This window comes from Taurulus bubalis (genome assembly GCF_910589615.1).
Source record: "Taurulus bubalis genome assembly, chromosome: 17".
NCBI lineage: Eukaryota > Metazoa > Chordata > Actinopteri > Perciformes > Cottidae > Taurulus > Taurulus bubalis.
Genome location: NC_136605.1, coordinates 19,423,792 through 19,451,439, shown reverse-complemented (window position 1 = coordinate 19,451,439; position 27,648 = coordinate 19,423,792). Strand labels below are relative to the sequence as shown.

Genomic DNA, 27,648 nt, shown 5'->3' with positions numbered 1-27,648 from the left:
TTAAAGTGAATGTACTGTTTATTTGCTTTATATATTGTACCTATTGGAAACTTTAGAGAAGATGTTTAAAATCAATAAATCCAATAATCAACCTGACACACATAGAGAGAGACTATCCGCGATAGTTTATAGTACAAAATGTCAGCGCTCAAGTGTATACATTTACTGTAAAATGTATGAATACAACATGGACAAAAACAATACATAGCATTGTCAGTAAATGGAAAATGTAAATGTATGTAGTATTGAAAGATGAAATCAATCTTCGGTAACACTTTATATAACTAAATAACTTCATTTACAAATGGTGAATCCATCATTTATAAAGTGTGGAACATTGCTTCATAAATGATGAATTAAGTGTTTACTAATACTTAGCTAATGCTTCATAGTGTGCAGTTATTATAAAGTGTTACCCACTCTTCTCTGTTCATTCTTTATTATTACCAACTTCTTGACCTTTTGTTAATTGCTTTTAGAAATCAGTGGTCCTTCTGTGAGTCAGTCATTATTCTAGCTGTCCGTTCCTCACAACCTTTAATATTCATTATTACATAATAATAATAAAAGAAACACTTGTTTCCGAGGTATATCGTGGGATTGTCTCCCATTTGATCAAAAGGGGATCCGGGCGCTTCAGTCCGACTGCCCGATGGACCGACTCCTGCTGATGGTGAACGTTCGCCCCGTCCTGAAATAGTTCTCGATCTCTTCCAGCGAGCGGCCGCGAGTCTCCGGGACGCACACGGCGGTGAACAGCAGGCAGAGCACACACACCACCATGAAGCACAGGTAGGGCAGGTACAGGCCGTACCTGTCCACCATGTGCGGGAAGGCGTAGGTGAGCATGAAGGCCGTCAGCCAGCTGACAGTCACGCACAGGCCCGAGGCCACGCCCCTGGCAACCAGCGGCAGCACCTCTGACATCAGCAGCCACGTGATTGGGCCCCATCCCATGGCGTATCCTAGGAGACGAGCAACAAACCAATTGGGCGAATGAAAGCAGGTGTATTGCAGAACAAGAGAACAGAAAGTCATTGTTAAGGTCTTTGTGTTGAAATGTGTATCGGACTCTCTTTGCTTAATTGGCTAATGTTCAATCTCAGTTGCGCCAAATGACCACGCTGTGACTTTTGGAACATTTTTCCAATTAAGTTAGGCGTGATTATATAATTGGAACCAATTTAACTGAATGACCCAAGGAGACAGTTTTTATTAGCAAGAGGAGATGGGTGTTGCTCCGAGAACAAAGAGTCACAAAATTACCTGAGGAGGACATAACAGGTCCGAACTCATTGGAACAAGACAAGATGTGACTTTCTAACAAACAGCACGTGCTTTCTTTAAATACAGACGTGCCTAACGGGTAATCACATCTTTGCCCAGCCAACACGCTGACTGGATCTACTGTATGTGGCCGTCTGATGTGTGTTTATTTCAACGTGTCTACAGCCTCTGAGGCTCAGCGATGCGTTGAGCTAAATGCTAAATCGTTAGCATCTGCTGACGGTGATTTGAATGCCATAGTTTTACAGATCATAAACCAAACTTTGACCTGATGTTTGCATGAAATGAAAAGGGAATGGGATAACTAAAAGTTAGCACAATTCCGCCTCTTGGAGTCTTAAATATCTGAAGTAAATGTAATGTTCAAACTATGAGCGGCATTGCACACACAGCAAATGTTATTTAAGAGGCCGACATGGTGTAGTGCAGGGGAAATGTTTGTGGCTGCAGTTAATACTTTTCAAGCTGTTTTAAGAAATATTATGTATACATTTATTTAATGAGTGAAATCATCTTGGTTTTAAGACACATCAAGTTTAGTATAACCAGTAGCAGTGGAAACATTGGTCCAGCTGTTGGTAGGTCTATGCATTTTAATTGTGCTGTTGAAGTATTTTTTTGTATTTTATATTTATTTAATGTTCTGTTATCTGGACTATGAGTCTGAAATAAAGTTTGATTGATTGGTTGCAGTCCGTAGAGCTGCTACCAAAGGTTAGGTGAAGCGTGTCTTTTCAACATAACAACAGCACACTCACCAAATATGAACACGATGGTGCTGATGAGAGGGATGAGGCCTGCTGCGGTTTGGGGGCCGGCGGCCAACGTGTCTCCAACGGCATTGTGGGAGCTGTAGTCCAAACTCACGGTGATGTTAGGAGGGCCTGGAGGGCAGGCTGCGGTGTGGGAGTTCATGGTCAGAGTCAGAGCGGACAGGAACATCAGCAGACTCGACGTGTACAGCAGCGCTTTGCGTCCGGCCCTGTCCATCAAACTGGCTGCCACGGCGACGGAAAAGAGGCGGACCGCACCCACGACGATAGCATCGTAACTGAGAGACACGGAACAAGGAGAGGGACGTACGGAGCATCCTGGGATTTAGTTTAACAGACACTCATTGCAAATGGCTGAATTGACTGATAATAGATCAATAGAAGAGGCGTCCCACCTGGGCGCCAGGGCAACGCTGCTTTTGGAGAAGATGGTCTCCAGGAAGACCAGGATGGGCGTGATGCCCGTCATCTGCTGCAGGAAACGCATCACCACCGAGATGAGGATCGGTTTGTAGTAGATGGGTGTGGCCAGCTGCGACCATGTGACTTTACCCTGCGTGTTGATGCTGTGCTGCAGAACAACAGATACGCATTTAATAAAAAAACATATTAATAACACTTCAATCACTTTAACTGGTGCAATATAAATACATTTTACATTTTAATGGAAGATTATCTTATCTTATCTTCTCTAGTGTGATGCGAGCGCCTCACCTGTATGGCCCTGAGCTCGATGTCGGTGTCGTAGTGTTTCCCCCTCAGCCAGCGGAGGGCCCGTTCGGCCTGCTGCTCTCTGCCCAGAGCCAGGAGCCTCCTGGGGGAGCTGGGCATGAACACCATCAGCACCACCATCAGCACCGCGGGCACCTCGCCCGCCACGGCCAGCCACCGCCACGGCAACACCGGACCTGAGCGACGCCACGCGGGATGTTCAGATTACGATAATGTTCTGTGTCTACGATAGTTTTTTGTTTGTTGAGAAAGCGAAACAGGAAATGTATGCGGTTTGAAGTTGAAGACAAGCAGAACGATAAAATACCACCAAATGCCCCAGTTTCATTTTCATTAAGGAACCAGAAAAAGAAAAACACTAAACCAGCAAATGCCCAGAAATAGCCACTGAACATTACGCTGCATTTTCCAGGATGTTCTGTCTCATCCTACCCAGGGCGTAGAGAGCCAGCGTCCCAAGCACGGCGGTGATCTGAGGGCAGGAGCCCAATGTTCCTCTCACGTCTTTGTGGGAGATCTCTGAGATGTAAACCTGTGACACAAACACACAGTCACATGAACAGATTATGGAGAAAAACACCCAAAATAAACAGCACAACGCTATACAGGCCTGTCGTATACAACTCTGAATATAAAAAAGGGTAATTGGGACCAAGAATAAGAGGAAAAGTTGCATTAATTGGGAAAAGAAACCTACGGGAATGGATGCTGCGGTCATCCCTCCGGCGACGCCTGTGAGGAACCGGCCCAAAAGGAGCATCCATATGTCGACAGCTCCTCCCATCAGCATGTATCTACACACACGTATACACAGAGTCACGGGTCATTGTTAAAACAGACAACTGCATTTACCAGTAGAGTTATGCAATAAGGTGCCATTAATAATAATAAATGTCTCCTTTTGCAAAACATAAATACAAAGCTTCATCAACAGAGATAAAAGCAATCTGCATTTTCCTTTCATTGACTAGAATGTGCATTTAAACAACAAGTCACAGCATTGACATTTGAAAGTGTTTTTCATGTCAAAGTTTTCCAGAAAACATTGGTAGAATAATAAGGTTTGTGTTATAGAATATAATATATAATAAGGCCATTAAGTACCCTGCATTCAAAGTATTGCTCAAGTATTATCAGAAACATGTACTTCAATTTAAATACTCATTTAGCACATTTTGTATTTGCTCTTTAAAGTACAAGCAGCATGCTCATGTTGTAGCTGGACGAGAACAACTTCTAACGACTTATTGTGCTGCTTAGTCGTTTAAAACTACAATAATGCATAATATTTTATAAAGGGGAATACATTAAACTAGCGTCACATTGAGCGAATTAACTTTCCGCCACGGTTCCATGGCTGCATGTCGTGACTGACCCGATAACCGACGGCAGCGCCGACATCATGATGCTCATCTTGCGTCCAATCATGTCGTTGAGCATCATGGCGCTGAGCCCGCCGGCCGCCGCGCCCAGCGGGTAGATGGAGCCGAACCAAGCGGCCAGATTCGTGTCCATCCGGAGCCGAGGGTCGGCATCGGGGTTCTTGAGCTTCGGCAGGACGGGAGACGAGTAGACCAGCGAGTAACCGAAGCTGAAGTTCCCCAGGACGGCAGAGAAGACAGCCAGGAACAGTCTGGAGTTATTGATCTGGGGTGGAAGGACGTAGGATGGATACTGGACTGTGATTCAGATCTAGGCGTTCAAGAGACGTTTTGGATCTCACAGCTTTCACTTTAATATGCCCTTTCAATATTCGATTCCCAAGTAAAGTGTTCCAGCACACAGAAGGGAAGCGTGTTTATTTTGATAGGCAGAGCCTTACAGAAATATCTGCCTCCAAACATTATCATTCTGGTTGGAGGAGAACCAGGCTGGCAAGTGAATCCAAGCGGAAGGGTCTTAAACCTGCATTCTTTCTACTGGCCAGCAGGGGGCGACTCCTCTGGTTGTATAGAAGTCTATGGAAAATGACTCTACTTCTGTCTTGATTTATTCCCTCAGTAAACATTGTAAACATGAGTTTATGTCTCAATTTCTAGTTTCAAGTCTTATTCAATGCAGCATGATGTTCATTTAGTAAATAATATTTAAAGTAAAATAGAAGACCATAAAGCGCATACGTTCGAATTTTTCTTTTTTTGCTCATATCAATCATAAAGTAAACGTTTGGGCTGTTGATGAGACTTTTAAAGCCAATAAAAGAAGTGAAATGTTTCCCACCTTGGATTCTGTTGGTCTTCTGTTCAGCAGTGGAGTCTCTTCTTCCATGTCTGCAGCGGGAGTTTATTAATCTGTTTCAGGATCAGTTTGTTCTCCTCACTCAGGAATGAAATAGCATGTCAAAAGAAAAGCTGTTCTCTAAAAACACTGCCAGACAAAAACATGAAAAACAGACGCAGTTTCCAACAAAGGTGATTCGAAAAATGAAAGTAAACCAGGTTAAATAAAAAGACTATTTAGGTTCAAACAGTGATACCACTGTGCCACTTTACAAGTGATCATCCTGCGCGTGCTGCAGGTTTTCCAGTCTGACAGACGAGGAGGAAGCTCACACAAGTCTGGTAGTCAAAATTAAAATGAAAGTGATAACTAAGTGTGTGTCCACACTGGATTTTCACAAATTAAATAGAACTGAAACCTTTGGTGTACATTCCTGAACATTTTGAACTGTTGTAACATATTGTTTTAAATAGAAAAATAATGTGTTGGAAATGCTCTTTGGCTTTTTAATTCAAATTAAATTCCCCTTTAAAATTAAAACATTAGCATTAAAACCCTTTAATCCCATTCCTCAAAAGCATAACTTTTATCATAACAGGCTTTCAAACATTTAGGGTTTACTATTTTCATAAATATATCAGTGGCAATATGTAAACAAACTGCCATTTAAAGGGTTAAAATACCTAAAATTAGTACATATTTTCTAGCTATGATCAGGACAAAAAGGTATTAAAATATTGAACTCAGTGAAAAGGAAAAAAGACTGAATTATTACACATTTTTGGAATGAAAACAGTCACAGAATGCTGATTCAAAATATGAGCTGTTGACAGATTCAAGTGCATCTACATTGTAAACTAAATATTGTTCAGATTGTTTGGTGTAAATGAAGCCAAAGTGTTGCAACCAGGTCAGTGGTCATGAGCAGAAAGCAGAAGGGAGGAACACACGGTGTGATTCCTGCATTGGGTCAGAGAAAAAGCAGAAGAAGAAGAAAGTAGCCAGATCCCCCCGAGTTGAGTCAGGGGGAAGAGGAAAGAACAGCCTGCTTCTCCATCAGCCCACGCAGTTAGATTTACTGATATGAGCACGACACACATGAGTACACACACACACACACACACACACACACACACACAAATACAAGCATACACCTTTTCTTCTTGTGCAGATTGATACCCAACAGGAACAATTTATTGCAAAGGATTTGAATAAATCTGTATTAGAAGATCCAGTTAAACAAACTTAAATTGTGGTGGAGAAAAACATCTTTCTTAGCTCAAACAGCTGGGTATAGTTATTCACTATTTAATAAACACTGGACATACGTTTGTAGAAAGAGAAGTGTGTGTTCCCTAGTGTTGGAAAGAGAGAGAGAGAGAGAGAGAGAGAGAGAGAGAGAGAGAGAAAGAGAGACAGAATCTGAGTACCTGTTTTATCCATCTGCATTTCCTCTGAGGTCCCCAAAGATATTGTGGAAAATGGAAAGTCTTGTCCGACCTTGTGGGCGTGCTTTTGTGTATTGCACGTGTGTGTGTGTGTGTGTGTGTGTGTGTGTGTGTGTGTGTGTGTGTGTGTGTGTGTGTGTGTGCATATGTGTTAATTGTGTGAATACAGTGTGTATCAAGACCAGCCCTTTTCAGCTATGTCTTTCTCTCTCCTACTCTTCACCTCTAGACCTCCAGACCTCCAGACAGGGACCCAGGCTCCCAGCTGCACACATCCCAGCTCCGCTGCACCATGAGCAGCCTCAGGTCCGGCCTCGGGCCCCTGATCCTGGTCCACGCACTTCTGCTGCACACTCAGGTGCAGGGAGCCGATCCTGTGTCCCAGAAACTACGACGACTCCACGAGCAGGTTGGAATCAGACTGTGTGTGTGTGTGTGTGTGTGTGTGTGTGTGTGTGTGTGTGTGTGTGTGTGTGTGTGTGTGTGTGTGTGTGTGTGTGTGTGCATAAACAGTGGCGAACTTCCGTCAAAATAATGGACATTTTTATTGCATTCGTGTTTGTGTTTGCTGTTATTACGTTGGTATTTTTTTCAGTTGTGTGTTCAGTTTGTGTTGAATGAACGTTAAAGAACTGAAGTATCATCCATCCAATCTTTTAATGAAACGATGGGATATAATATGGGTCTTATTACAGCCACAGATACAAGATGTCTTTCTTTATCAGTCAGTGCATTTCATTTATTGATTGCTGTCGGGGTGTCGAATTTCGACAAGCAGAACAATAATACTTCTTGAAGTGAATTGCCTACCCGAGCCTAATTTGTATTTTGTAATGTGTTTTTAATGTAACAATTATTAATAATTAGCCAAAAATCGTAAAATTAAGGTTTTACAACTCCACAAGCTTAACTTCAAACCCTTCGCCTCGACTTCACTGTTTCTGCAGACCTACTCCTGCTCACTTTGTGAGGCATTGTACACATGCGTTTACAAAAACAAAAGTAATTTGGTCAAACTACTGTGAATACAAAAAAAGAAAGAGTCATCACATAAATGCATTATATGTTTGTTTTGTTTTTTCTTGAGTATTTTCCTGACCTTCAAATCCAAACAGCTGCAGAAAGACTTGTGAAAACATTTCTTCTTTGTTAGTTCCAGCAGTTCCAGGCGCTGACCCAGGCCCGCTTGGACATGTTGGCCCTGAACCAGAACAGGAACTCCTCGGGGCGGCTGGAGATACGCGTTCAGGTCCTGAGTGACGAATGGCACCGCGTGTCCCAGGACCTCCAACACTTCAAGCTGAGCACAACGCAGGAGATTGAAGGTCTCAGGTCAGAGGTCAGGCACGAATAACTGATTAAAGTTAAATATATCTGTGGAAACATTTATCCCAGACGAATCCCTACTGGTGGTTTTTGGAAAGTAAAGGCATCATGGAAAGTAAAGAGCAGATTGGGGAAAAGAAGGCAATTTGAGGTAAATCCAACGCATAAAATGACAGGGAGTTATTCTTAAAGAGAAAACTATAATATCAATGCATGCTCAAATATTAGGATTCATTCAAGCAAGAAATTTGAAGTGTTGAATGAGTGGCATTCCTTTTAGCATCGAATATTTTTTGGGGTGATGAGAAGTTATGATTACAGCTTTACAACAATATGTTTTTACTTGATTAATTTCCTCTAATGCAACAGAAATGTACACATTTTTCCCATTTGAAGATCTCACCTGTCGGCATACATATAGATCTCCATCTGCAATAACTTTCAATCAGTAGTCGATGCTTTTCATTTATTATAAAAATGTATCACCATATATCTTTCATACAACTCAAGACTGTACTGTACTGATTGTACACCAACGAGTCCCGTTGATGATTCTCCCAGAGAGTGGAGTAGGAAGCTGGAGAAGAAGAGCAAACGGATGGAGGGCCGTCTGGCTTCGATGGAGAGGAACCTGAGGGAGAACCGCCGACACGCCCAGAAACAGAAGCCTGATCCTGGTCCCGATTTCTCCAACCTCACCCTGGAGCTCCAGAGCCAAGACGAAAGGCTGGCCGCCCTGCAGGACCAGCGCGACGAGCTGCTCATCGGGCTGAGAGGGTTGCAGGAATCCCTGAAAAAACAGGCCCAGCGTGTGACCCGGCTGGAGGGCCGGCTCGGTGAGGCGCTGCAGCAGAACGGAGGAGGTGAAGCCAGAGGGTTGTGGAGGACGGGAGAGTCCCGCAACTCCTACGTCACACCTCAGAGCCAGACACCGGGAGGAGGGAGGATCCTGGATGCCAAACCCAGATCAGAAGGTATCAGCTACTCACAGACTGAGAATCAATCACAGTCCACAGCGCAGAGGAACCTCCCGCAGCCTCATCAGCACCAGGCGACACCAAACCAGCCTAAACCGTCAAAGACCCAGAAGTCAAGACCTCAACCAGAATCTCATCAGCAGACACAAGACCAGTACTCCAATCTTGACCCCCGGTCCACAGATTACCTGCCCCAGCCGGACTCTTACCATCCCCAGTCCCAGATCCAGCAGACCCGAACCCAGATAAAGTACCCGATCCAGCAGCCGCAGCTCCAGCCGAGCCAGACCGGGCCGTATCTTCATGCACAGGTCCGGCAACAATCCCAACAATCACAGCCTCGGTTGAACCGTCACCCCGGTCGCCCCTCTTGGCCTCGGCCTCATCCTCCACCCTATCCTGAACCCACTAAAGACAGACACAGCAGGACCAGCCAGGGGTCTCCCCAGGCCCAGGTTCCAGATGATCTCCCTCAGTCTGAGTCTCATCAAGACCGGGAGAGTGGCTGGGATGGAGGAGAGGAGGAAGAAAGCGACTCAAAGGGAGAGTCTTCAGTGATCCACAACTTCCTCCATCTTCCTGTGAGGCACAAGATCCCGGCACGACCCGTTCCCAAGAAGGATGCAACCAGTAAGTAATAGTTACAATACTTGAGGTACTTATGACCTGAGCAGTGAGAGAAGGAATACATTTCGATTTGTCTCTTTTTTTACACGTTAGCTCCACGCTTTTTATGTATCTTCTCCCTCTGCCTGCAGTCTGTAACGTGGACTCCATGCTGTTCTTCCCCTCGGCCTCAGTGGAGAACTATGTGACCTTCTCCCGGTCTCTCCCCGACCTCCCTGAGCTGTCTGTGTGCCTGTGGCTCCGCGTTGAGGCCTCACACGTCGGCACTCTGCTCTCTTATGCCACAGACGTCAACGACAACCAATTAGTTCTGTACGGGCGAAACTCCTCTGTGTCGTCTTCCTCTGCTTCTTCCTCGTCTTCACACCGATCCTACGCATCCCCTTCCTCCCCCTCCCTGGACTTTGTCATCGGAGACCCCGTGTATCGGCGTCTCTCTGCGTCATCGCTCCTGGACGCTCGCTGGCACCACCTCTGCGCCGTCTGGTCCTCCATCCAGGGTCGCTTCTGGCACTACAGTGACCGGCGGCTCGCCTCCTCGGGCTCCGACTTCCGGAAGGGCTGGGAGATTCCCGGCGGGGGATCAGTGGTGCTGGGGCAGGAGCAGGACACCGTCGGCGGGGGGTTCGACCCCGCAGAGGGTTTCACTGGGCAGGTGGCCGGGTTCAGGGTGTGGAGCCGGGTGCTGAGTCCTTCAGAGGTGGACGGGGTGGCAGAAGGAAGGGGGGTGCCCAGAGGGGTGGTGCTTGGCATGGAGGACATCAGGGAGGCGCATGGGGAGGTGCAGCAGGTGGCGTGTGAATGTTTGGAGCACTGTGTGTAATAAAGTCACAGGATTCAAATCAGGAGTTTCATTCCAACAACAACTTCCTTTTAAAATAAACACTTTTTTCTTTGCGTTTTATGTACGCAGCCGTATTATTACAGGATTTAAAGCTGTACTAACCAAAACTGGAACTAGTGAGACTGACCAGCTGTCAATAATAATCTGAGTTTGATCCCCAAGTCAATCATCAAACACTACAAAGGTTCCTGGAATAATATACATGTGCAAATGTGATATTAATGTCTCTTACTTTCATGACAACATTATATTATGATATGTGTTTCCAACAGCGGATAAGACATTTGGAATGAAACTCTTCAAATGGTGGATTTAATGTTATATTCTGTATTTGCCACACATCTGTAAAAACCACATTAAAGATATTTTCTTTTTAATCTTAGATCGAGTGTTCAGCAAAGACTCTGAGACAGATTCATGTTATATAATAAAACAGCCTATAATTATTAATATTAACTTTAACTAATGTTGCACATTATACAGAAATATTGTTTAACAATGATGCTGCACTTTTTTCACATGTTCGTTAATATATGTTATGTTAATTGAAAGCCGTGTGTGTCTGTAGACAGAGCTGTCTGTGGGTTTGTCTTTTGGATTGTTAGCATAATGCTTATTTTTATCTGAATAAATCTCCATGTATATACCTTATGTCTATAAACATAGGATAAAACAATCAAATAAAATAATAAAAATATTCTAAAAACAATAAACATGTATAAAATAAAATGTTGTATGTCTATGGTTATGTGTGTATCTTTATGTATGTATATATGTGTGTGCACATGCACACTACATATAATTGTTCTTCACTGCCACTTGTTGATTTTTAATGCATATCTAGAAATTTTATACAAATTTGATGAAATAAATAAATAATTGGAATATTTGTACTTTTGAAACTTACATTTTGCTGCTATATATATTTTTTTCTATTAATATATATTTTTTGTATATCTATCTTTTTTATATATATATATACTTTTCTTTAACAGGATCTGGAATATTTACACATATTTTCAATATTTTTTTCTCCGTCACTCACCCTTGAGTTTCGCTTGTTAAACCATAAAACTACAACTCCCAGCATCCAACGCGCCGGCCGGATCTTTTTTTTTGTGGTTGTCCCTTCTCGCGACCCTTACGAGACGTCACGAGTCACTTGAGCGATCATGGGGGCTCTGAGGGAGAATAACAGTTCCCAGCCTTAGTTTTTTAGCCAGAAACGAACTGCCGTTGATGAAATAAATTAGCGACGGTCCGGGCGCCGAGCTTCCGGAAGCCATCATGGCCAACATCACGAAGAAGGTGTCGTGGTCCAGCCGGGCCGACGAGTCCGGGGCGACAGCGGAGGGGACGCCGCTGCTCAACGGCTCCGGGCAGCCCAGATACTGCCGACAGGTACCGCTAGCATGTTTGGTTAAGGCGGCTACTATTATGGGCTGTTTGCAGTTTGAGTTGGAATGTAACCGCATGAAAGCGATTAACATCACATGAATGTTGATAAATAGCTTGCTTGATGACCTCAATTATATTCAGTTACTTTAAAAAACAAAACAATTATAAGGCTGCAGAGAGTTTTACTTTGCTTCCTTTTCTGTTATAAAGAATATTAAAGTCACATTCATTGTTATGAACGACCTAACGGCTCTAACTTTAGAGAGGATGAAGGTGAGGATGAGGTGACCTGTGTGGCACACACATGTACAGTATGAGGCCCACTGCTCAAGTCATGCTTAATTTACATACAACTGAAGGTAATCTGGGCCTTTTGATGCCGTTTTAATCCTTGTATTCTAGACAACATAATACTAATAATATACTTTGATAATATCATAAGATAGTAGACTTTTTAAAATGAAGTCGCCTGTCTCCCTAATATTAAAACACACAGGGAAAACCCAACTTCCCTTTTCCCTCAAATACCAGCAGACAGTCAGCCACCTCCTGCTCCATCAGGACGAAATGCACTTCTAACGTTAATGTACTTTTTGTACATTTAATCAAATATGCGTAGTTAGTTTCTTGGAGCCTGTTTCTCTGATCTGAATGCTTCACATAGTGTTATACACGTATCTTACTGTTGATGTGTGTGGTGTCTGCAGCTGTCTGAAGGCAGTATATTCCAGGTAGGCAGACTCAGCACGGTGGATTTGGAGGAGGAGATATCGTCGGAGGAGGTAAAGTCCAAGCCCGAAAACACCATCGTTATCTTTCTCTCTGTCGCTCCTTTAGCGTCGCTCCACCAAGTCCGTCAGCAGCTTTCCTCCACTATAATGATGAGAATGACCAACTACCATCAACTATTATCTTTAAAATAAAAACAAAAAAGTGTATCCAGCTGCGTGTTGGGGTCATTTAGAGTTCATTCAATGTGATTCGGCCTCATGCTCAGGCTGAGTTTGTGCCTTAAGGCCTGATTTGTGAGATGCAGCCTGAGATAAAGTTATTGTACGTATTTAATCTCAGTGTCTCCCTGCTGAATACAACTTTAAACCCAATATGGGAGATCTGACATAAAAATGAGCTGCTACTCTACTGGGGACAGCTGACTCATCCAGCGTGCATGAAAGACATGTGTTCGGAAACTGTCTGAAGGTTTCCACTGTGATGCATCGCAAATGATGAATTGACTTCGGCCAAGTGACCCTGAGCGCTCCTGCTGTCAATGTGAAGCCAAACGCGTTTAAATAGGTTTGAAAGCAGATTCGGGTTTAATCAAGCTCATTTGTTCCGCTCTTAGCACAGTTTGAAGTAATCGGGCAATACAAAAAAAAAACATAAATGCCCTCCAAAAATCCCAACGAGTCAGTTTTATTCAGCTCTTGAGACGCTTGACCCGAGAACAGAATCAACAGCACACGACTGATGCTTGAAGCTGTTTTAGCTCGACAGGACATCACATCCATTTCCTTTCGTGACGGAAACCATCAGATTCAGCTCTGTTTGCAATGCCTGATGGGAATGTGATGCCGTGCACGTTTCATTTGTTTCCAATGTTTTACAGTCTGTTTATGTGACTGTCGCTTCCATCATATTTGCTTCTGATTGTGTGTCTGCACAGACGGAGTGTGACAGAGGCCCGCTTCACATTGCATGTAAATGTGAAATTGGGGCGCTTGTTTTGAATGCAAATTCTCATCCGCCTCATTATTAACGCTCCGGTATCTACGTTAGATAAAGTCGGTCGAAACGTCTTTCTCGCTCTGTTCTAAATGTTTGCGAATCGCTGCTGTTGTATTCCAAATGTTTGCTTCCTCTGTCGTCGTTAACTTAGTTCCCAGCGCCTCGCTGCCGCTCACATGACTCCACCGGTCAGAGGTTAAAGGTCAGTGTAGATTTACCCTGACCTTCTCTTCTACGTTTGTCCCTGCAGGAGTCTCTTCGGGGGCGGCTGAAAGAGATCCCTCACAACGAGAAGCTGCTGTCACTTAAATATGAGGTAAAACCATCAAGGAGAATGCGGATTATTAGACGATTCTGGAATTTGTATTTTAAAATGAAAGCCTCATGCGTATGTGTAAAATGGTGGATCCTTGGAGGAGTTTATTGCTAAATAAAGGAAGCGATGTAAATGGTAGAAGGAGTCTGTAACACTGGTGTAGAAAATGCGCTTCACGCCATGAAACCGTAGCATCGGTGGTCGGCAGTAAATCTCCTTAAGAGTGGAAACTGGCAACAGTTGATGAAATCAGCTTTGTATTAACATATTTTCAGTTCGCTATGAACTTGCTGACATTGGTCCAAAGACGCAAAGATCGGTTTTGTCAAAAGATCCGTGTTTATCATGAAACATCGTCACTTTTTTATGTTTATTTTAACTGATTTATTGTGTTTATTTTATTGTGTGTGTGTGTTATTGCAGAGTCTGGACTATGATAACATTGAGAACCAGCTGTTCCTGGAGGAGGAGAGGAGGATGAGTTACATGGTAAGTAGAGTGGGAATAACCTGAATATAATGTTGTACTATTTCTCTCATCGATCCTCTGCTGTTTGTTTTGATTCCTGTCCTCTTCCTTCCTTACCTCCTTACCTCCTTCCACTTGTACCGTCAGGGTTTCCGCTGTCTGGAGATCAGTCGCTGGGTGGTTTGTGGTCTGATCGGCTTCCTGACCGGCCTCATCGCCTGCTTCATAGACATCGTGGTGGAGGAATTGGCTGGGATGAAATACCAAGTGGTCAAAGAGAGTATCCTGAAGATGTGTACTAGATGCTCCTCACGCCTATTTTGATAGTTAATAAACCTATAATATTTATATTATTGAAACAAATAATCTACTATTCCTAAAGTGAAGCGTCATCTACATATACAGCTGTTTGAATCGCACATATATCCAGTTGTGTTTGTGTTTTGAAGCCACGCGCCGTAAAGGCTTTGGAGTTTTCCCTTGACCTCTGACCCCTCACAGGCATCGAGAAGTTCACCGAGGTGGGCGGCCTGTCCATCTCCCTCATCCTCTGGGTGGTCCTCAACTCCGTCTTTGTCATGGTGGGGGCCATCATCGTTGCGTGTTTCGAGGTGAGACCTTTTTTTTTAAATTTAATATCGTGAATCAACCTGTATTTCAGTCGCCTTCCTCTCTTCCGTGTTTGATCACATCCCTCGAGTGTGACCGTGGATTTTAAAGAAGTAAATCGTTTTTTGTGTCTGCGTTACAATCCATTCAGACAGATGGGGAAGTGAGAGCTAATTAGCCAATAGCACGTTGGGGTTTCACTCCAATAGTGCGTAATCCTGAAATTTATGAAGATGAATGTGCTTCTCTATTCCGGCTCGTTCTGGTTAACCAAAGTTTACCACCAGGCAGATAAAGAAAATGCTTCAGTCAAGCTTTTTGTTCCCACAAAAAGTCACAGAGATGTCATTGTGAAATATATAAATACCTCTGATCACACACTGCTGTAATCATAAATACTGTAGTTCTCGATATTATAACATAACGCTCCTCTGTTTCTCTTTGGTCTCATCCAGCCCATAGCAGCAGGGAGTGGCATTCCTCAGATCAAGTGTTACCTGAACGGAGTCAAGATTCCCAGGGTGGTACGACTCAAGGTACAGACACACACACAGAGACAGACACACACACACACAGATGCGCATGAACCACTGTTTTTGATACATCCTGTGTGCTTGTCCTTCACAGACCCTGGTGGTGAAAGTGGCCGGGGTTATCTGTTCGGTGGTTGGCGGTCTGGCTGTCGGAAAGGTAAAGCTTCTCTCCTGATGCACCTTCAAAATGCTCAATTCACCAAAAGTGTGTGAGCAAAATTCACACACACTGCACTGATGTCTTTGCTTTCGAAGTTGGAAATTGGGCAATATATTTAGAATATATCATTTTCATTCAAAGTCGTACGGATTGAATTTGTGAATGAATGCCAAGTCTGTCCAATAATTCCCTCTCGCATCTGTCTCCCCTTGTTTACCCACAATCCCTCAGGAAGGGCCCATGATTCACTCTGGTGCTGTTGTAGCCGCCGGGGTCTCACAGGGCAGGAGCACCTCTTTAAAGAAAGACTTTAAGGTGTGTGTGTGTGTGTGTGTGTGTGTGTGTGTGTGTGTGTGTGTGTGTGTGGTTACTCAACTGGAGGAAGTATATTTAATTACAGTCATATATTTACTTTTAGTTGCAGTTACTTTGCGACAAACACTCCCTGTATTCTTGCCAAACACATTTTTGAGATTTATATTTATATTTCCTGTTTTGTACTGTTGACATGTTCTAAAAAAAAATCCCTGTTTATGGTGTGCTTGTGAGTAAATTCATGTCACTTGTAATATTCGATTCATTGTGTTTGTAGATGTTTGAATATTTCCGGAGAGACACAGAAAAACGTGACTTTGTGTCCGCGGGAGCGGCTGCTGGAGTTTCAGCTGCTTTTGGAGCACCAGTCGGTAAAAACACAACGCCACAGCACGTGTGATACAAACATATAAGCATGTGCTGTCTTATTAATCTGCATTAGTTATGTAGCTGCTGTAAAGCTGAGTGCCCAAACTAAAGACTGAGTCACCATCAGGTCCATTTGCAAGCCTTTAAAAAGGCTGGAGGCCGTGTTAAGAAGTCTCAACTTTAATTAGCTAAACTATTGATTATTATCCTGTTGCCGCTGTTCGCAGTAATGATAGTTATTAAATGCTTTTGGATCGTATTGTGTGCAATCTGATGACATCTATAAACCTAAAAATGGATTGTTTTGAATGTTGATTGTGGGTGCAGGAGGTCGTTAAATCCTTTTATTTGTGGACTTGTCGTCAACACTCTCACTATTATGTGAAGGCCGCCGTGGCCCCGAAGCTCCTTTACTCAAGGAAAACTCAAATGAATAATTAATCATCCACCCAATTTATGTGGCAACAGAACCACGTTGTTAGTTTCAGGAAAAGGGTTTAAATTGAAAATACGTAACTTTAAAATATGTCGACACGTCACGAATGTAGCTTCACAATAACTCAACAACACTTTGGGACACGAACCCCCGGCCTGCTGGTTCAAGGTCCTGTGTTTGTCAAACGCTTCCCACACAGTGTCCCAGTCTGTTGTGTGTTACCGTCACTGTTATCCAACGTGAACCAGCTCACATTCCAGCTCACATGCCAGCTGTCTTGGCACAGAGACTCGCCTCCGGTCATGTTTGGCTGAAACTAATTAATTGTTCCGTTAACAAAAAAAATGCCGCTGCGGTTCCTGATTGCGTTTCTGTGGTCGACAGGCGGCGTTCTGTTCTCTCTGGAGGAGGGAGCTTCTTTCTGGAACCAGATGCTGACCTGGAGGATCGTGAGTCACATCGCCTCACATCTAAACCCCTCCCCCCCCCCACCAGGAACTCCTCATCGACGGCCCCGTGATGGAGAGGAAGAGTGATTCCTTTACTTTCTGTCTCACCTGCAGTTCTTTGCCTCCATGATCTCCACCTTCACCCTCAACTTCTTCCTCAGTATCTACAACAAAAACCCGGGAGACCTTTCCAACCCGGGTCTCATCAACTTTGGCCGCTTTGAGAGTGACGTGAGAAACGTTCTTATTATCATACATTGTGTGTTTTTCCAGCTCCATGTTTGATAGTCGGTGTAAAAGATGTACCTTTGTCTCTTTTCAGACTGTGGCCTATAACCTCTATGAGATTCCCTTGTTCATCATTATGGGAGCTATAGGTAAAGTGTCTGCAAATACGTTTGATACTTTGCACCATGAATAATATTATAAGAAGAAGATTATATCTGATTCTGTTTTTAAACGTCCTCTGTGCAGGTGGTTTGCTGGGAGCTCTGTTCAACAAGCTCAACTACTGGCTGACTATCTTCAGGATCAGGTAAGGTTAAATAAATTAACATGCCAGCTGTCACCAGCTGAGCTTTAACAGTAAAGGTCATGTGACAAACAGTATGAAGAAGTGTGTGCCAAGAACAACAACAAGTGCTGGCGTTAAGACTTCGCTCGCCCGTAAAGGACAGGGTGGGGTGCCAGATGAGGAAGTCTTCACATGGGCATTGAGGAGAGTTTCTCAGAATCTCAGCATCCTGGGATCGAGGCGTTTTTTAAATAGTTTCAGAATAAGAACAGATCTAATCGCTGGAAGACGGACTGATGTGGGAGGAGACTTCTGCTCAGTATCCTGAGGTTCCTGCTTTCGTGTGAGGATGGTGCATATTGTTAATGTATTTATATGAGTTGGTAGTTTATAATGTTGACAAATACAGTTTATTTTATGACTATACAGTAACTAATAGCGAACAGAAATACACTTTTTCTGCAACAGGTATCACATTTTCTGTATTTTAGTTTAGTTTCAGCAAATATGAGCTTGTTCCTGATTATGTGTATTTATTTAGGTACGATATTAAATGACAATCGGGGCTTTGGTGGAGTCCAATCACAAAAGCTACGTTCACTATAATAACTAAAACTTGTTGACGGAGATACTTGTTGAGTCATCCTGTCACGTAATAGTACCGGGACGAGTGTGAACATGTGAATGTGTACCAGGGGCAGTTGCACAATAATTATGGCACAGCAGTCGGTAATAAAATATGAATTAATCAAACACAACTGAGGAGAAAGGCAGAACAAATAAACTTATATTGTAATAAAATAAAAACTGAACAAATGAAAGTAAAACATTTTTTAACGTATTGGTTAAATAAACAGCAGGGAAAACATTTATATGGATATGGTCATGTGTAATGTTAATAAATATGAATTGTTCAACTTTTTTCGACTTTGATATGAATCAAAATAAATCAGCGCTTGTCAGATATATGAACTATTGATGTAATCAAGAAACATTTCTGTTCATAAAACTAGAGTGAATATTTAATAACAAAAATGGGGAGGAATCAATTATACATGTAAAGATGATTTAAGATAAGCCTCAGAGTGCACAATTATATTAAAAATGTGACATCCTGCACTTGGTTTGCTTTAGATATGTCTATTCATAGTATGTTTATGGTGATATCCCCACGAGATAAAACCTAAAAGGTCAAAGATATGGATTCACATGATGAGGAGCAGTTTACGAACAAGAATAGTATGCATATTATTGTGTAGTTGAAGCCATAATATACCGATATCTAAATGATTTATGTGCAAAGGCTGTGTACTCCATGTTTATATTGTTAGAAACTCTGTTTCATAAATATGGTAAATGTTGAGTCAGGTGCAAACATTAATGTTTGTGTAACTTTGTTCAGCATAACTAGCGATGAATAAAAAGAGGTTAATTTCCTGATATCTGGTATTTACATATTCAGCGTCGGGGCGGTTTCATCCGACACGGCGAGTGAGCATGAAGACTAAAGTATGTATTCGTGTCACATTTTGTGATTGTATTTCACTTGGCATGCAAAGAGCCGCGTCGCCTGGAGGAAGAAGTCAGATTTGGCAGAGAAGCTTTTGTTTTCCACTCCGATGTTTCTGTTGCACCCGGAGATCCTCGTCACCGGGGACGGGGAACAATTAAACTCATTATGTGAAGGATTTGAACATTTCCAGCTGAAGTGCCCTCCTGTTTGTGTGTAATTGTGTGTAATTGTGTGTAATTGTGTGTGTGTGTGTTGCAGGTATGTTCATCGCCCTGGTTTACAAGTGATGGAGGCCATGCTGGTTGCTGCAGTGACCACGACTGTTTCCTTCACCATGATCTACTTCTCTGATGACTGTCAGCCTCTGGGCCCTGAACACACTGAGGAGTACCCACTGCAGGTACACACACTCTCACACTCACACACACACACAAGGAAGTCCCAGTTACATGGTGCCACATATAGTTACTTATCGTTCTGGCTTTAAAATGGACAATTTGACGTGCATGACTCAGCGAGTTAGACGCATGTGCAGATTCAGATAAGACGAACACTTCTCATAGCGAATCTTAGCGCTTCCTATTTTGTGCCAGACGGAACTGTTTCGGTTCTAATGAGCTTTACCACCAATAATGGCGTGAGAACAATACTGCCAAAGGATCGAAGAAGAGCACAGCGATACTTTTTATGCTGAAAGCTACCGTGAAGTTCATATTTTTTGTGAAATGTCTCAACAATAATCAGATGATTCACCATGAAATGTATTGCCGGCATCCACGTGTCCCCCTCGGGATCAAGTGTAAACACACTGGTGACCCTTTTGACCTCACGTCGAGCGCCATCGGGTCAAAAGAAAAAGCTTAAAAAAAGAACACAAAAGCGCTCTTTGTGTCGTCTCTTCTCTCTCAAGCTGAGTCTGTTTCTGTCTCTCAGTTATTCTGTGCAGATGGAGAGTATAACTCCATGGCAACGGCCTTCTTCAACACTCCAGAGAGAAGTGTTCGTAGTCTCTTCCACAACCAGCCAGGTAAAGCTGATAGCGACGGTACAACATGTGCACCAGCTATTTGTGTCTTCCTTTTTAATTTTGCTCAAGTGGAAGGAAGCAAGCTCATAATGAAAACAACTGTAAACCTGATAATCATCCTCTCATATCTGTCTCTCTCGTTCTCAAAGGAACCTACAACCCTTTGACCCTGGGGTTGTTCACCCTGACTTATTTCTTCCTGGCGTGTTGGACCTACGGCCTGACGGTGTCTGCTGGCGTCTTCATCCCGTCTCTGCTGATCGGAGCAGCCTGGGGGCGGTTGTTTGGAATCCTGCTGGCCTCCATCACCGCAACCGGCTCGGTATGTGTGTGTGTGTGCGCGTGTGTGTGTGTGTGTGAGACACTTCCCTCAATGAGACCGTGTGTGAAACGGTGTGTTGTTTCTGTCTCATGTCGGCTTGTTTGTCAAACCTAAGACGTCGTTTCTCATCACTCTGAATGCAGTCTCTGTGTTTTGTTCAACCGCTTTGTGACTGATGTTGCTTTCTGCTATACAACATAAATGGTCTGCTGGTTGCCTTTTAAGTGCAGATAATTACACCAGCTCATCAAAATGAGGGAAGGGATGATTTATTGATGTCAAAATACTCTCCATGCAACACAACACAGTGAAATCTGACCGATGAACTCGGTTCACTAATCGTTCTCTGTAATCCGATTGATCGTATAAAACCGTGGGTCTGAAGCCGTGAAAGGAACAACACACATGATTACATCAGAAATGCAATACAAAGAGACACAACTGTACTGATAGCATCTCAATAAGCATAATACAGAAGTAAAAACTTGTCTTGTTCCCCTTTAACTACACTAATATTCCAGACTTTGCTGTGTGTGTTTCTTAGATCTGGGCGGACCCCGGGAAATACGCCCTGATTGGAGCTGCTGCTCAGTTAGGTGAGTAACATTCAGCTTGTTGGTGCTTCGTGCTGATAAGGAAATAAGAAAGTTACCATATCGTTAGAAGCAATATCAGTGCCACAACCTGTTGTGATCTATAAAGGAGGAGTGTTTAGTTTCAGTAATGACTTGCTGGTCTTCACAGGCGGCATCGTGAGGATGACGCTCAGCCTGACGGTCATCATAATGGAGGCTACGGGAAACGTCACATACGGTCTTCCCATCATGCTCGTCCTCATGACCGCCAAGATCGTAGGGGACTATTTTGTGGAGGTGAGTGAAAGAGGAACTTGATGCAGGAAAAACAGAACAAACGCAATATAGCCACAGGTTTTGAGTATGAAGATATACTAAAGAATATCAGCGTGCACACTGAACATACATGTTCTCTCGCTGCTCCAGGGTCTGTACGATATCCACATCAAGCTGCAGAGCGTTCCCTTCCTGCACTGGGACGCTCCGGCCACCTCCCACTGGCTGACCGCCAGGTGAGCTCCTCTGTGTTCGTGTTGACTTTTGTCCGTCTGCTTTTTCTCGTTGTCTCGTTACTTTTCTCTTATTGCTGTTGATAAGTCACTACAGGGCGTTGCACCGGAATACCTCTCTTAGTGCTACCGTCTTAGTTTATACACCAGTAAGACTCCTCACATCCTCTGGTTCTGTCTCACTAAGCAGAACAACAACATGTGGTGGTATTATTTACACCCCAAGCTGCTGGAACCTTTCAGAAGATCTGAGAGTCGATGAAAATAGTGATCTTTATTTTTGTATACAAACTAAAAACCATCTACTCATTCTGGTCTGTTATGTTTGTAGGTCTGATATAATTTTTTTATGTTGTAACTATTTATTTTTGTTTATTTATGTTTTTATAATGTTGTGTTTTGTATTACTATAGCATGATATAGTTTTAGTATTTCTACATATTTTATTTTATTTCGCTCTAATTTGAATATTTGAATGTTTAACATTATCATTTTATTCAGTGTTGTATTTCATCTTATCTTAATTTATTTATTTTTTTATTCAGCCATTAATGAATTTATCCATAATTTATTAACTTAATTTGGTGTGCATTAGTCTCTTCATCTTCTCTTCGTCTTCATCTTGTTTTCATGAGGTCAATCATTTGTGAAGCTCGTTGAATTTGATTTTGTTTGAGAAGGTTCTGCATAATTAACACTGGATCGACTCTCCCTCTCTTCCAGGGAGGTGATGAGTTCTCCGGTCACCTGCTTGAACCGGATCGAGAAGGTGGGAACCATCGTGGACGTCCTGAGCAACACGTCCACCAATCACAACGGCTTCCCCGTCGTCATCCAGGGCGCCGGCGGTGACGAGGTAATGAGCGACGGCTCGGCTTCTGTTCAAGACCTACAGATAATTAGCAGCTGCTAAATGTACATGTGGGGATGAACTGATTACAATCTGGTGGTAAAATGTCAATGTCACCTCAATAAACACGTTTTTTTTTGTCCATAACTCAATAATTATGACAGTTATATGCTCATTATCACAGTTTCAGACGTTATTCTAAGAGGATAAAATAATGAACATTCTGGACAGACGTGATTGTAAACTGCAGCGTGTGAAACATCAACAGGAAATGTAGTTTTGGTGTCTTTCTTTAGATCCCATTGTTTTGTTCAGCTGAGAGATCTTTTGAAAAATATCCTGCAGCTAATTATAGACCAGAATGCAATGCAGCTACAAGGGCCTAGTTCAGAATGTTCCGTCCGCTGCTATCGCCCACTTCTTTCTCGTATCGAGCCCTCTGTGAAATGGAAAAGGTCCGGTTGGTATTCTCTGGAGGACGTGAAACGTCAAACTGGGAAATTGACTTTTGCTCTTCTCTCCCGCTCAGCCATCGAAGCTCTGCGGCCTCATCCTCCGCTCGCAGCTCATCGTTCTGCTCAAGCACAAGGTAGCGCCAGCAGCAAGAGGTTAAATGTCTTTATCATTGTGACTATTTAAATGTAACCGGGTCCCGGTTTGTCCCACCAGGTGTTTGTGGAGCTGGCCCGGTCCCGGCTGACCCTGAGGAAGCTCCAGCTGAAGGACTTCAGGGACGCCTACCCCCGCTTCCCCCCGATCCAGAGCATCCACGTGTCGCAGGACGAGAGGGAGTGCATGATGGACCTCGACGAGTTCATGAACGCAACGCCTTACACAGTGCCACAGGTAACACACACACAGATTTGACCCAGACTCAAGTTGAGGCTATCGGGCTGAAACCTTGTACGTCCAAAACATTTTACTTTTAAGGAAACTGTGTTTTTTTTTTTTTAAATACTTTGTCTTCAAAGTTGGTATTTTCTTTCTTTTTTACCAAATTCAAACTCGAATAGAGTTGCTGAGGGTCACAAGAAATCGCCTCGTCACTGTTTACCGTCATTCACTCATTCGAGGAGGAGATGTGGGGTTTAGCTGACAGCTTGAGGATCCAGTGGAGTTGATTTAGATTTAGCCACGAGCTTTTTTTAATACTTTTTGTTGGTGTAATATTTGTAAAACGTAAAGAGGAAATCAATGGCCTTGATTTAGTTTTTGCCTGTGAGCAACAACGTTGCAAACATTCCCAGACGTTGACTTGTGTCGAGGTCTTTCACCGTTCTCTTGTTTATTTTAGGGCAGTTATTTATCAAATCTTATGTTCTTTGTGTTCCTGTCACCTCTGTCTTTGTAAAAAGTCATTTTGAGAGGTTTGTGAAAGTGCATCAATGAAGCGTTTTGTTTGCAGGACACGTCTCTGCCTCGTGTGTTCAAGCTGTTCAGAGCGCTGGGCCTCAGACACCTGGTGGTGGTGGACGACGAGAACCGGGTAAGATGTCGGGTCTCTGTCCATCGCAGATTGTCTGTTTACTTAATTGTTGATGATGATGATGATGATGATGATGCTCCAAAGTCACATTTGCTTTGTGGCTCTCTCAGGTGGTCGGACTGGTGACCAGGAAAGACTTGGCCAGATATCACCTGGGAAAACACGGACTGGAGGAGCTTCAGCTCGCCCAGACATAGTACACACACACACACACACACACACACACACACACACACACACACACACACACACACACACACACACACCACACACCACACACCACACTCACACACACACAGTCATGAACTCTGACCACCTGATGTCTCGTAAGCTGTGTAGCTCTATGCAGGACACCATCAAATGCCCAAGAGGTCTCCATTAATCTTTGAAGCCAAAATGGTCACCATGACAACACAAGAAAACCTCACTTACGGAACTGCGACATTTAAAAAAAACAAAAAAACATTCACCCTTTTTTATGTTGTGTTCACGCCAAGCGAGAAGCAAATTATGAACCCCAAAATAAAGAGATTTTGCTTTTATTTAATTGCAGAAAAGAAATAAAAAGGATGATTAAAATAATGAAGCTGATTTTTGTAAAAAAGTCAGAATTTATGTTTCGTCCGGATAAGCAAGCTGCTTTTTAAAATGCTAGTTTTCTGAGCGCTGCAAGTCTCTGCTAACTCCATCATCTTTCCATCATCACACAACATGACGTCATCTATGAGGCGCTAACGTAGAACTCTGACCACAGACGACGGATCTCAACGCTAACGAGATTTTTTTTTTTGCCGCGTGAAAGATTCGCTTCGTGTTTGGCGTGGACACAACAATAATGTTTTACTTTGAAAGGATTCTGACTTCTGTTGTTGTCGTCACAGTTTGTTCACGGGGCTTTTGGTCCCTTTTTTGTTCTTTTGGTCGTCTGCAAATAATGTGTCATGGACAGAAAAGTCAGAAACTATTTGCCTTATTGGAGGATTTTAATTGTGCTTCTACGTATATTAACTCCAGATATGTTATGTATGTGGTCAAGTTTAATCAGACTGACAGGATCTTTTCAAAATAAAACTGCCACTTTTTCCAGTTGTGAGAAGAAATCACTCACATGTTATTCTCCTCAACATCACATCAAACTATTTAAACTAAACCAGACATTTAAAGTGGTTTTCTTTGAGTGTTACTGGTTTTGTAATAACTGACCATTCAAGTCTTCTGAAGTTTTTATTTTTTTCTCCCTTATTGTGTAGTTTTGCACTGAGCGAATGCGGTTATTTATTGTTGAATATTTTAAGTGTGTGGTTTGATGCTCGCGTCCGACAGTTTTCACAAATCCCATAATTCAAGATTCTGTGAGTTTGAGGGCCTCTGATCATGTTAGTCTTCAGGTGATCGGAGAGATCAGCGTTACTGAGATCCTATATATTTGTACTACTGTCAGTAAACACATGGATTGATACTCGCAGGTACCAACATTATTTTTAACTTATCCAAATGTTTGCACTTTGGCTGACTACTGAAATTTTTTTTTTTTGAGAAATATGAGTGTCCCTCATGAAGCTCCATATGAATGTAAACCGTTTAATCCATTTATTCCTGACCCAAAACACAGATTATAATAGAATTTTGACAATTTGTAAAGCTAACATTTTTTTTTTTTCAATCATGAGTGCTTTTTTTGTTTCTTTGTGCAATTTATAGGTTTTACTCTGATTTTGTCTCCGTTATGGTTTTTGTTTTGTTGTACAGTTCTCGATGTTAAAACATGGACTATGCTCTATTTTATAACCACTGGATAAGCCTTTTGTTAATTAATAAAAATTGAAATCCTATCTATTGTTAAATTATGTGTTTCATTTGTCGATGTTTGACATTTAAACCTTTTAAAAAGGAGTGTTTGCTCTCAGTATTGATTTAAAAGGTTTGACGATCGCTCATATTCACACAGGTCGTCATTCAAAGTGAACAAAAACATATTTAAAAAGTCTTTACGGCATCAGAGCTTCGTGTGGAAAAACTCCCCTCAGTTAGCTGAGCGTGAGAATCAAACCTGTGACCTTTCAGTGTCAGGATTAAAAAGGGATGTTTCTCAGTGTCACTTCTCTCCGTCTCCACTAGATGTCAGTAAAGGGCCAGAAAAGAATACATGATAATTCTACTTGATTAAAAGTTACTTTGATACCAAAAATCATTCCATATTTAAATATAACATTTGAATTAAATGCAGCTCACTCAGTTGTTACACTACATTTAACAAACAAATGGAGCTTTTGTTTCTTTTTGTGTGGTTAAAGATAAACATAACGAAGAAATCACATTTTTGTGTTTCTTCTAGTTGAAATGACAAAGTAAAAAAATGTAAACTTTACTGCTAAAATGGGCACTTCATCTGAAAGAGGACGGAAGCATCTCTAGTTTTAATGGATGCATTGTGCATGAGACGTTAAAGTGTGACGTGTGAAACCAAAAGAGCCGAAGTCTGGAGTCCATGTTGGCGTAAATAATATTGTGTCCTGTTATCCCTGAAGGAATCTTCCATAATCTCCGCCTCTGGATGAATTGAACCGATCCGTGCGCATGAAACCAACTGCATTACTCATTCCTTCATCCCCTGACAGACTTGATTACCACCCTGATTACTCCACACACACTCATTCAATCACTCCTCGACAAACACCTTTTGTATTTATCCAATCCGCCGTTGCTCGGCGACTACCTTTTACCACATTAAATTATTATCCTTTCCCTCAGAGAATTAGCGTCTGGGTTATTCGGTTCTCCTCAGTGTGACTGAATCAGGCGGTTGTGGTCCAACGGGCCTCAAATGAGTCGCGGTATTCTTTCCACGCTAAGCGGAGATAAACGCACGGCTCCCAATATGCTGCCGGGGAGGAAAAAAAATCATTTAGAGGTTTGTTATGCACGCAGTGTGTAGCTTACATACTGTATCTGTGTGTGTGAGAGAGGAAGCAATTACCGGAGCTCATGTACTCGCCGTCTGATGGAATAACTCGCCCAGTCATTGCAGATTACACTTTCAAATCCGTGTGATATCAGTCCCTGAATTCAATTTGAGGTGTGGTTCTGCCTTTTCTTCAGAATAACTTCTAGATTTTTATGAACAGCAAGAGAGGCAACGAGCAGAAAAAACTTTTTGGGGAGCACTTTATAATAAGTACACCCTATTTAGAATTAGTAAAGCATGAATAAACACTGAATTCATCATTTATAAAGCATTGTTCCAACATGAACACTCATTAGTATGAAGTCACAGAACATACTGAACTAACGAGTAGTAACTACTTGAATTAATCATGAATTGTAGATTCTTTTTTTTTATCATTTACTAACAATGATCTTATTAAATTAATTATTAATCAAGAATGAAACATTTATAACTGTGTTTATGAATTGCATACTAATGAGTGTTCATGTTGGAATAATGCTTTATAAATGATGAATTCAGTGTTTATTCATGCTTTACTAATGCTAAATAGTGTGTACTTATTATAAAGTGCTACCCATTTGTGTGTGAATCAAACATGCAAGATATAATGTGTTAATGTGTGAGCTTCAGGTGGATTTGTTATGTCGGTCTACCTGGAAAGACTTATGTTTGCCTGCATATATTTAGATTTAATTGTGTTGAACATTGTTATTAAGTCATAACATCCAGCCCCATCTTTCTACTCACTTCTACCTTATGTTGTTGTAATTTACATTTTCTGTTTTTATTTATCTAAATTGATCTTATTGCTTTTCTACACTGCGCTGGTGTCATTATTACCTTTTTATACACTTAATATGTATTGTTTAAATATACTTTTTTGTATTATT

General features: G+C 42.3%; 3 protein-coding genes across 4 annotated transcripts; 2 read left to right on the top strand and 1 right to left on the bottom strand.

The window, feature by feature from the left end:
- Positions 1 to 463: 463 nt before the first annotated feature.
- Positions 464 to 5,060, bottom strand: slc2a6 (solute carrier family 2 member 6; the record flags this gene model as incomplete). Its single annotated transcript, XM_079232660.1, has 8 exons — positions 464 to 965; positions 2,046 to 2,338; positions 2,456 to 2,631; positions 2,775 to 2,968; positions 3,225 to 3,324; positions 3,490 to 3,586; positions 4,168 to 4,439; positions 5,013 to 5,060. 8 exons carry the CDS (start codon positions 5,058 to 5,060, stop codon positions 637 to 639), a joined length of 1,509 nt encoding a protein of 502 aa, XP_079088786.1. The 3' UTR covers positions 464 to 636.
- Positions 5,061 to 5,898: 838 nt separating this feature from the next.
- On the top strand, positions 5,899 to 11,034 carry ptx4 (pentraxin 4, long; the record flags this gene model as incomplete). The annotated part of the gene is made up of 5 exons (XM_079232890.1): positions 5,899 to 5,922; positions 6,690 to 6,869; positions 7,614 to 7,792; positions 8,348 to 9,393; positions 9,522 to 11,034. 5 exons carry the CDS (start codon positions 5,899 to 5,901, stop codon positions 10,211 to 10,213), a joined length of 2,121 nt encoding a protein of 706 aa, XP_079089016.1. The 3' UTR covers positions 10,214 to 11,034.
- A 487-nt stretch (positions 11,035 to 11,521) lies between these two features.
- On the top strand, positions 11,522 to 25,637 carry clcn7 (chloride channel 7; the record flags this gene model as incomplete). 2 transcript variants are annotated; one of them, XM_079233430.1, is made up of 25 exons in its annotated part: positions 11,522 to 11,635; positions 12,364 to 12,414; positions 13,611 to 13,676; positions 14,100 to 14,165; positions 14,292 to 14,424; positions 14,646 to 14,755; positions 15,209 to 15,289; positions 15,381 to 15,443; positions 15,678 to 15,761; positions 16,039 to 16,132; positions 16,951 to 17,015; positions 17,130 to 17,246; positions 17,338 to 17,392; positions 17,490 to 17,550; positions 19,301 to 19,442; positions 19,976 to 20,069; positions 20,219 to 20,391; positions 20,936 to 20,987; positions 21,136 to 21,263; positions 21,393 to 21,478; positions 22,199 to 22,331; positions 22,855 to 22,914; positions 22,995 to 23,171; positions 23,731 to 23,811; positions 23,922 to 25,637. In XM_079233430.1, 25 exons carry the CDS (start codon positions 11,522 to 11,524, stop codon positions 24,006 to 24,008), a joined length of 2,373 nt encoding a protein of 790 aa, XP_079089556.1. In that variant the 3' UTR covers positions 24,009 to 25,637. The 2 variants fall into 2 exon arrangements, with proteins under 2 accessions (XP_079089556.1, XP_079089555.1); XM_079233429.1 differs by having other exon boundaries at positions 12,340 to 12,414.
- Positions 25,638 to 27,648: the final 2,011 nt, after the last annotated feature.